Source organism: Echeneis naucrates, chromosome 7, assembly GCF_900963305.1.
Source record: "Echeneis naucrates chromosome 7, fEcheNa1.1, whole genome shotgun sequence".
NCBI lineage: Eukaryota > Metazoa > Chordata > Actinopteri > Carangiformes > Echeneidae > Echeneis > Echeneis naucrates.
In genome coordinates this window covers 17,740,773-17,750,433 of record NC_042517.1, presented here as the reverse complement: position 1 = coordinate 17,750,433, position 9,661 = coordinate 17,740,773, and the positions used below count along the sequence as shown (strand labels likewise).

Below are 9,661 nucleotides of genomic sequence, written 5' to 3'. Positions count from 1 at the left end.
GTACACACACACGTACACACACACACACACACACACACAGACTGTAAACCAGCCTCGCCTTCCTCGGGTCTCATTGGTTGAGCCTCTGCCTAGCGGTTTTGCCCTTGAAAATGTGCAGACACGGGGCAGATAATGTTCAGACACCAGAAACTCTAGACCGGGACCGGTTCAACACTTCTTTTACTTCCCTGCTTGTGTTTTACTATCCGGAAATATGTTTTAAAAAAGCGACTTTTGTTGATTTTTATTTTATTTTATTTTATTTGTTTGTATCACTGAAGCCCCCCAACCCGGGACTCTTGAGGGTCCTACATTTGTAAAGCAATCAATGAATGGCGTATATTTGCATGCACCAACGATGACGACGAGTGGGCACAGACTGGTTAAAATATTTCCAGTGTGTGGACAAATGGCAGTCATGAATTATATTAATACTACCATAAGTGTATCACATCCGCAGTTGCAGGCAGGGGGATTACTCTGAAGCCGAGGGCTGGTTCCGTACGTAGGCGTCAGGGATGGACTTTTTTTTCGTGACTCAAATTGTGTAGCTACAAACCAGATTTAAGCCTTAAAGTGCATTCCAGTTCATGCACACCGAAAAGCGTAAATACACCACCTAATGTAAATGTGGGGTTTTCAAATCTTCCCTCCGGTATGTTGCAAGGTCATAGATCTCCTTTTACCGTGCGCTCCTGTGGCGGCGGGGTTTCTGCAGAAGTCAGCATGCCAGCAGAGGCCAGCAGCATGTGCAGGAATCTCCCTGCAGCGCCCCATGAGCGGCCAGACCCTGGGATCTAATCACAGTAGGCTTTGATCCAAAGTCATTCTTAAGGCTGGAAATAAAATAAACGCCAGGGATGAATGACATGCAAACAACTTCAAGTCGGCCCAAATGACTTCTGAAAAGAGGAGATAATTTGCGTAGAACTGCACAAAATCTTGCCTGTTTAGTGTGAGTGTTGTGGTTACAGTCAACAGCTTTTTCTTTCTTCTTCTTTTTTTTTTTTTTTTTTTTTAAGTTATTGGCAGTCAGTGGCTTTGCCCTGGTGTTACTGTCACTGCAGTGTGTGGGAATATTAGCTGCTTCCAACTTGTTACTGTGACTCAGTCTGCGCCTTCTTTTGATATGAAATCGCAGATCTTGCTTTGCCGCAGAAAAAAAGCCTGAGAAGTAAAAAAATTTTTGCCATTTCAATGACTTTAATAAGCAAAATAGGAAACAATTTCTTCCAAAAACAAAAAAAGTCAGACAAAACAGAAACCAGCCTGAATGAAACGGTTCAAATTTAAGTGTTTAACTATTATTTATATAAACAGGATTGAAAATTGATCCCCATCGCAAAGTACACGGAAACGGCGAAAACATAACAACAACCTGCTGCTGCAGTTTCAGTTCCATTTCAACACAGTTGAATCAGTAATAAACCAAAGATTGTTAAATGCGTGACTTCTTAACAACAGGTTCAAATGCAAGCACCATGCTTATTTGATATGATCCAACAGTTTGTTAATTTAAATCATTAAAATAAAAATTTTAACTATGCATCTGGCCAGCAGAACCAGAATAATCAAATAATAATAAAACAGACCAAAAAAAAACAAAAAAAAAAAAACATGTTACATAACATACATATTGTTTTCATTTTGAGAATTTGCACAACCTGAATCCCCTTTTTTACTGACCGGCAGAAAAAAAATCAGGAAAACACAGAGCATTAACAGTCCAACTTTGTATTAAAATGCTTGTGTTATCTAAATATTAATTCTACATAAAACCCCTGACAAGTAAGTTGTTGCACCTTTTTTTTTCAAAAATATTGTTAAAAATATAAATCCTTAACATTAGGCCCAGTGAAAATATGCTACAGGTGTCCGCCAATTGAAATGAGAGGATGTTTGGTCTGGGTTTGATGTGGTTTGGTAAAGAGTTAATAGAAGGGCAGACAGCACATTTCTGAATTAGTGGCACAGAAGCCACATTGAGTAAATTAAAATTACAGAGAGCACTCACCCAAACTGTGTGTGTGTTAAACACTAGGTAGAAAACTTGGAATCAGGACTTGGTGCGCAAAAGCCTTTTCTGTGCAGTCTGTGAGTAATATCGTGGTCACATGTTTGTCTCCCCTGTGCCCAGATATTGCTGAAATAAACTTTGCACTCAGGCTTGTCTTGAATAATATTTCAATATGATATCATAGTATGTCTTCCTGGAGGGAGGTCTGCACAAATTTCAAAATGAAAACTCGCAAATCATCATCCAAAAGTGCACTTGACACACAAAGTTTGTTGTATTTTAAAAACAACTGAAAAAAATGCGCTGCTCTCTAAATTAATACCCCAAAATGATAAAAAAAAACAACCCCAAACGTTAAAAAATACATGAAATAAAAACACAACTCAAAGAAAGAAAGAAGTTCAAACCAGCCTCCTCAATCTTGTTGTGCAGTTTTGCGGTTGCATAATATTTACAAGCTTAAAGAAACCCGCACCATATGATACTGCACCGGCAGTCCTGCTGTTCTGTCCCCGCTGCAATTCTCTTACCCCCCCTCCCCAAAAAAAAAAAAAAAAAAAAAAACATGGAGAAGCGCAGATCAACAACATGCTCTTAATATACACGAGAAGATGAAGGTACAAAATAGAAATTATTACCGTACATGTCCAGCATGCAGGATTAATATTTAATGCAGTTTTTTGTTTCAATATATATTCGAATATAACGAAGCAGGCAATAAATCAATGAGATGTTGCATAAAAGGTCCCCCCACCCACCCCGGTGACGGGTTAGTAGACAGAAGTTAAATTTGCATAAAGTGGTGTTTTTGCTTTTGGAGTTTTTTTCCCCCAGATTTCGGGCCCCACTTATCTGAATGTGAGTCTCATTGATAAGTTGCAGACTGCCAGAACAGGCCTACTTGTTGTTTCATAACAGTGTCATCATTTTAGAGAACAAAATTACAAGACAACTGCCTCGACGCCATCCCACACTACTTACAGATTATTTAAAAAGCTGGAGAGAGAGAGGGAGAAAGAGAGAGAGAGAGAGAGAGAGAGAGGGAGCTAAAGGAAAAGTTCATCAGCCGATCCTCTTCTTTGAAGAAGAAAAAGTCTCTTCACTACAAGCAACTAATCTACAAAGATGCTGCGACTGATCAGACACTCTACATTGCTCTTTGTATCTCAGTTGACACGTGGATGGAGAGATGATTAATATATGAGAATACTAGTCGATGGATTATTCTTCTAATGTGAATATAATTGTTACCGTTATTCGTATAATCATAAACAGTATGGGAGGTGTGGATTATCATCGTTTGTTCATCAGCCAGTCAGTCACTTGCGGAGAAAGGAAATGTTGGGGTGGGGGGGGGGTGTTTGTTGTGAAGGGTAAGGGGAAGTTGGGGGGGGGGGGTGTTCACAAGAAAAGGCTATGACAACTCACATGAAAAACTCTGGTGATGAAGGGTTGTCACTGGTCGAGCCAGCCTCACGGAACCCGTTACTGGCCCCCGACCCCGTCAGTTTCTCACACTTGAGTTTGTAGGCGTCCCTCTCCCGCGCCAGGCGGCTGATCTCCGCCTTCAGCTGCTCCACCTGGTTCATCAGCTGCGTCTTCTCGTTCTCCAGCACGTGTTTCTGCTGCACCCGCTTGAACCGGCAGGACTGCGCGTAGCCCCGGTTCTTCAGGGTCCTCCTCTTCTGCTTGAGGCGGATGACCTCGTCCTTAGTGAAGCCCCGTAGGTGTCTGTTGAGCTCCCGCACCGACATGGACACCAGCTGCTCGTCGGAGAAGCGGTCCTCCACGCTGAGTCCGCCCCCGGAGCCGTGGTGCGCCGCCGACTGGCTGAGGTGGCCGTGCGGATGGTGGTGATGGTGGTGGCGGTGGTGATGGAGCGGCTGGTGGGAGTCCGGTGAGACCGGGGACGGGCTGTCGGGGTTCTGGCTGTGGTGATGGTGATGCTGGCTGTGTGGGTGGTTGTGTCCGCCCGGGTGGCCGGAAAGTTCCTCGGCGTGGTGCGGGATGCCCCCCGCATATGGGTGATGGTGCTGCTGGCCGTGGCCGTGGTGGCTGTGGTGGTGATGCGGGCCTCTGTAGCCCTCGAAAGCTCCTTGCTGCTGCAGCTGTTGTTGCACATGCGGAGGCGGCGGGTGGCCGTGGGCTGTGGCTCCGATCAGGGCCTCGACTGCGTCCTCCGGGGTCAGGCTTAGCGTCTGTGGGTCTATCTGCTGATGGTACCCGCTGTTTGGCATCCAGTACAGCTCCTCTAGGTGGTTTTTCTGCTCTGTGGGACTGAAGCTGGGTGAAGAGGGCACCGAGCTGCAGGGTGTACTGATGGGGGTGGACGACACAGAGCCTTGGGGTTGGAGGCGGTTACACTGGCGCACCCCGTTGCGCTCCAGCCCGGCCAGGCCTTCCTTCTTCACGTCAAACTTCATCAGGTCAAAATCATTGACATATTCCAGAGCCAGAGGGCTGCTGGGTAGCTCTGGACCCATGCTCAGCTCTGCACTCATGTTGCTGTCGCGACTCTTTTGCAGATATGCAAAGGTGGTTGCAAGCGTCGCAAAAACTGACTTATTAATCAGCGTCTCTTCTCTCCGTTCTTGTTTCATGCAATAGTTCTTTTGGCTCCTCCACCGCTGCGCACTGACTTGCTGTAGCATGAAACACCGTGTGATTGGTGGAAAAAAGGAAAACGAAAAAAAAAAAAAAAAGTAGTGGAGGAAAACTTTCAGACTAATGCTCTGCACACGGTTTGCGTCATATAGCCTACTTCTGCTGGGATAATCTGGAGAGACCAGGCAGGAGGTAGAAAGCAGTGCGTCTCAGTGCAAAAGTAAAAACCTCAGTCCCTTCAGTAGAAGTGTATTGCGACACAGAGACACACAAAAGAAAAAGAAAAAAAAAAAAGAAAAAACATAAATAATAATAATAAAAGAAATACCACGTTTGGTCGCTGAGACGGGCACCAGTCCTCGTTGCAACTTCTTGGTTGTAAGTCCTTTTTTTTTTCTCCAGGAAAACGACAGAAGCAAATAAGCGGAGTAAATAGGGCGTCTGATTTTCGCTGAGAAGCAGCTTTTCCAGCTCTGCACCGCAGAGATTCAAAGGCTTGCCTCCCTCTCTCTCTCCCACTCTCTGGTATCCAGCAGACTGCGCTTGGATCCAGCAGACGCTTTATCCTTATAGCGCACCGTGACGTCGAGCCGAAAGGCTGGATCCGCAGCGCTCTTCCAATCGGAGCGGGACTCTGCGCTCAAATAGAGGAAGAGGAGGAGGAGGAGGAGGAGGACAGAGAGCTAGAAGGGGACGCATCGTACGGTCCTGACAGCTTCAGACAGTCAGCTGACTGACTTCCCTAAAAGCAGGAGGTGGGAGGAAAGGTGGAGGGGAGAGAGAGAAAGAGAGAGAGAGAGAGAGAAGTTCTTCTCCCTCACGAACACTGATTTTCTCAGAAAAGCAGCTCGGATATTTCGCGGCACTTTCGGATCTGAATGAGAGAATGTGAGTGAATTAAAGGCTTCATTGCTGGAAGCTCAGTGGAAATTCACCAAATCGCACTTTCATGGCACGTCGACCCCTCAGAAAACTCCGCTAAACACAACTTTCAGTCTGCGCGCCTCAGAAGAGGACGCTGTGGAAACATTTAGCAATAACAGCTTCCAAACACACGTTGATGCGTTTTCCAGAGAAGGTGTGAAACTGTAGTGGCACGACCTTTTTTCATGCTGCCACAGCTTCACTGGACAAGTGCTTGGGACAACTCCGTGTCTCGTGGAGACAAAACCACTGTTGACAAGCAATTTATAACAGCAGTAAACTCAATTATCATTACACCTCATGTTGGCTTCGGTGTACATAAGCATTCAGGCCAGTCGACACCAAGGCCGGAATAAGGCAGGGAAAAAAGGTCAACAACAAAGTGATATTGTAACGCAATTCATCAGCATTTAACAGCATTGAAAAGTTGAATCTTGACCTTTTCAGCAAACAAGGACACATGACTTATTCCTCTCTTGTTGCAGACACAATGGCACTTGGCAGTGACTGCTGGAGGTTTCGACAGTATTATAATGAACAGTCACAGTCTCAACCTCTTTCGCTCTTGGTATTAGGTACATGTGTGACCCTCAGTGGTGATCTGATTGTGACCTCGCTGCGCCCAACTCCCTGGATTTCTTTCTTGTGAAGATCTTTTTAATCTGATGCAACCGCAGTATATTAGTCTGACTTTGTGTTATAATCATTATCGGTTAAGTGTAATTGTTTCTGGTGAAAGAAAAGTTCAGAGCCTGTTATTATTACTCCCACATTCCCACATCAGGCTGCTCTTGGCTCGGACAGTTTGTTTTACACCGGGGCAGCTGCACAACAGGAGGCCGAGCACAAAACAGGCTCAAGGCTGCCCCTGCGTGGGCAACGCAATAACCGAGGAGGCTGCTCACATCGGTGTCCTCGTGTTTGTTGCTTTGTTTTTGCTTAGTTTTCTTTATGTTGTTTCCGTGTTTCTCCGATCTCCGCACGTATTGCTCGCTTTAAAGGTCACACTCTGCAATCCTGAGTGACAACAATCTGTGTCATTTGACTCTCATAAACACTGAGCGTCTCGTGTGTAATCGCCCCAATGACATTGTTTAACAGGTAGTTTGGCCAAGGCAGGGGAAGGTCCTTTAGTGTGTGTGTGTGTGTCATTGATTTCATCTGTATTTTAATTGTCTGAAGAGACAAAATAAAAGGAAACGATTTTAGCAAATTTCTGGTTTACCCACGAAAAAAAGAAAAAAAAACTGCTTGTAAATTAATCAATCGGAGAGATCGATTAGATTATCATTTCGCTTCCACCTCATATCCACGGTTGACTACAGCCGCGACCAGAGCCTATTGATCAGGCTGTATGTGCCAAAGATGAGATCCGATAATGGAGGGCTTATTTGTTTAGTTCAAATTCTTCATCAGTTGGAGTTGTGAAGCAGTGTATCAATAAATGAACTCTGAAACCAACTCATGTCCTACATCAATAATCATCAGGACTCATATCCTGCTTTACACTCTTAATTGCCAGACGAGGTATTTATTCATGCAGCTCTAAGTTTAATGTAAAAAAAAAAAAAACAAAATAAACGAATAAAGAAAATAAACCCAAAACAAGCTTAAAATCAAACGCTGTCAATAAACATTTTATAAAGAATATTAATAGTTTGACGAGTTACCATTTAACCCAAACAACTTAAAATAAACTACAGGTTGGTTTTTGACTGACTGAATTTTGACTGAATTATTATTACCAGTGGTGCTATCGATAGGGTTATTAGTAATATAATATTTTGCGCGCTTGCATAATTTGCTATTTTGATGCAATGATAAATAAAGTGCGCTTCGATGCCAGTTCTGACTTTATTTGTTCCTCATAGGATTTATTTATTTATTTTTTTTTAATCTTCAGTGTGGAGACGGTGATCAACCTCAGACACTTTGCCTTTTGCTTGATGAGCCCTGATCTCACCATTTACTGATGCTCTCAATTACAAATTCAGGCCAAGTTTGTTGTTCCTTCCTCCTCTTTTTTTCTTAACCCAAAATCAGAAAAGTGCAGGTGGCGTGTGCAAGTTCCATTTATTCCCTTTTTCTAAAATCTCTGAACCTGCAGGGCGAGCTTCTCGGTTCTCGGCTCCAACGTCAAAAGCGCCCAGAGCGAATCTTGCCGAGCCGAGCCGAGCCGTGCTGCTGAGAAACCTCTTCTCAGCGAGGCCGACCCGGCGGCAGCCCCCATTAGGTCGTAATGCTCTCTAATATAGCCCGAGCCCGCCGTCTAATAGATCCGGGCAGGCCTGCCGGCGGCTCTCCCCCTTCGGTAATAACGGGCTGTAATGGAGAGACGAGATGTAAAAAAGCGTCCATGTCAGCAGCATATCGGTGGTTAATGATCTATTAAGTGATCCGTGTGCTTATGGACAGCGAAAAAAGTGTTGATGCTTGCTTATTCGCCCCCTAATGAGAGTCCCATCCTACGGATTTTAGGAATGAATAACAGAAATAAAATCACCTTTAAAATGTTACATTTAACAGTTGATGCATTGGAAGCTGCAGCGGCTGCAGAGCTTCCCACAGCTCACATCTCACACCTGCAACAGGCCCGCTGCTTCTGCACCGGAGGCCCGCCGTGTGCCTGCAGGAAGAGGCACGATCTCCCCCCTCAAATCTGGATTTGTGTTCTGCTCCAGGACTTATCCATGCATGTGTTCCTGCTGTCCGCAGGTAGGGCACTGCCAAGACCCCTCGGATGTGTGTGAGCTCAAACACCGACAGGATGGAGTGACTACGAGGATTACTTTTTTTCCTTTTAGAACCAGAAGCAGATTTTGTGTCTGACTCCGAGGTAAACTAACGGCTGTTTCATTTGGTGGCGTTTTGGCCGTTTGGCGTGCGTAACGATGAACTCTAATGGTCCTCCCTGCGACCATTCCTAAAGACACTGCAGAGCTGAGCGGGAGGCAGCCGCGGTGGAAGGCCCGGGAAGGGGAGAGGGAGAGGGAGGGATGGAGATGAATGCACGGTGCTTTTTGGAAGCGCAGCTGTGATGGGCTGTGGCGCAGGGGAGCGAGGGAAGATGCGCGCAAAGCTCCCGGCTTCAAGCTCCAAAAAGTTTCAAACGTAGCCGCTATCATTACACAACTAACAACCTGAATGAGAAATATCTCCAAAACCTATTCTGCTCTGTGCCTTAAGATTTACCTCATTTTAAACTGAGAGCATAACTGCCGGAAAATATCTGAATGCGCATTGTTGTCAATTTACCATTAGTCACAGCTCGTTATAGCTCATTTATGTGCACAAATGTCAAATCATTGAAATATTTCAAAAGCATTTTTCTCCTACAACTGCAAATCCATAGTGTGTAAATATGTGCAATTAACCTACTCTGTTTTCTGGCCTAAAAATGACAGTTTTTGACCATAAAAGTGTTTGTGAGCTGCTCAAGTCAGCCTGCACGAGTGTTTAAAATTTGGAGGTTACTTATTCTGACAGTGGCTCCCTTTAACATCACTAATCTCACGTCTTCCGTTTACAATGTGCAGTTACTCAGGCATTCTTGTTTACTCCAGACTGATCGATTATCTCTGTGAAAACATGTATTATTAAGACGCGTCGTCTGTGTAAACAGGCAGGGGCCAGTCTGAGCAAAGGCAACATCCTTATCAGGGGTAATTGACTGAGGAGTCTTTCGGGAAAACAAAACAAAAAAAGAGGTGAGATAGGTGCAAATTCTGGCAAGCTCATTAATATGAAAAAGGTATGGATTTAACAGTGAAAACAGCGAAAACTTGATGTTAAATCATGAAAAAAAAAAAAAAGTTAAAGAAAATGCAGTCTGCATATTGTCATCCTCATGCAGGCGCCTAGTTTGGATGGTCGTGATTCTCTCCCTGTGTTATCGCAGCACAGCCACTCAGCATGGACCCGCTGAGAAGGTGCTTGTGTTTGCAGGGAAATTAGTGCTTATTTCTTGTGACAGAGCGCCTCTGGTGGCGCATTCACTTTATTGCTAATAGTTTGATGTGAATCATCTTTGACATACAGTGTGTTTTTTTGGCTCTCACCCCACACTGACAGTATCCAACTCTCAGAACTTAAGTTGTTTCTGTGTGGTGAGGGTTT

At 44.6% G+C, this 9,661-nt stretch overlaps 1 protein-coding gene across 2 annotated transcripts; it reads right to left on the bottom strand.

Annotated features, from left to right (window-relative positions):
• Window positions 1-998: 998 nt before the first annotated feature.
• Window positions 999-5,149, bottom strand: mafba (MAF bZIP transcription factor Ba). 2 transcript variants are annotated; one of them, XM_029507145.1, is made up of 2 exons: window positions 4,429-5,149; window positions 999-3,801 (listed from the first exon to the last, which is right to left on the bottom strand). In XM_029507145.1, the coding sequence occupies exons 1-2, from the start codon at window positions 4,666-4,668 to the stop codon at window positions 3,442-3,444; spliced, it is 600 nt and encodes a 199-aa protein (XP_029363005.1). In that variant the 5' UTR covers window positions 4,669-5,149; the 3' UTR covers window positions 999-3,441. The 2 variants fall into 2 exon arrangements, with proteins under 2 accessions (XP_029363005.1, XP_029363004.1); XM_029507144.1 differs by having other exon boundaries at window positions 999-5,149.
• Between the last annotated feature and the right edge of the window lie 4,512 nt (window positions 5,150-9,661).

Excerpts from the sequence above, each read along its gene's own strand:
- mafba (XM_029507144.1), bottom strand. The coding sequence starts at position 4,668 with ATGCTACAGCAAGTCAGTGCGCAGCGGTGGAGGAGCCAAAAGAACTAT.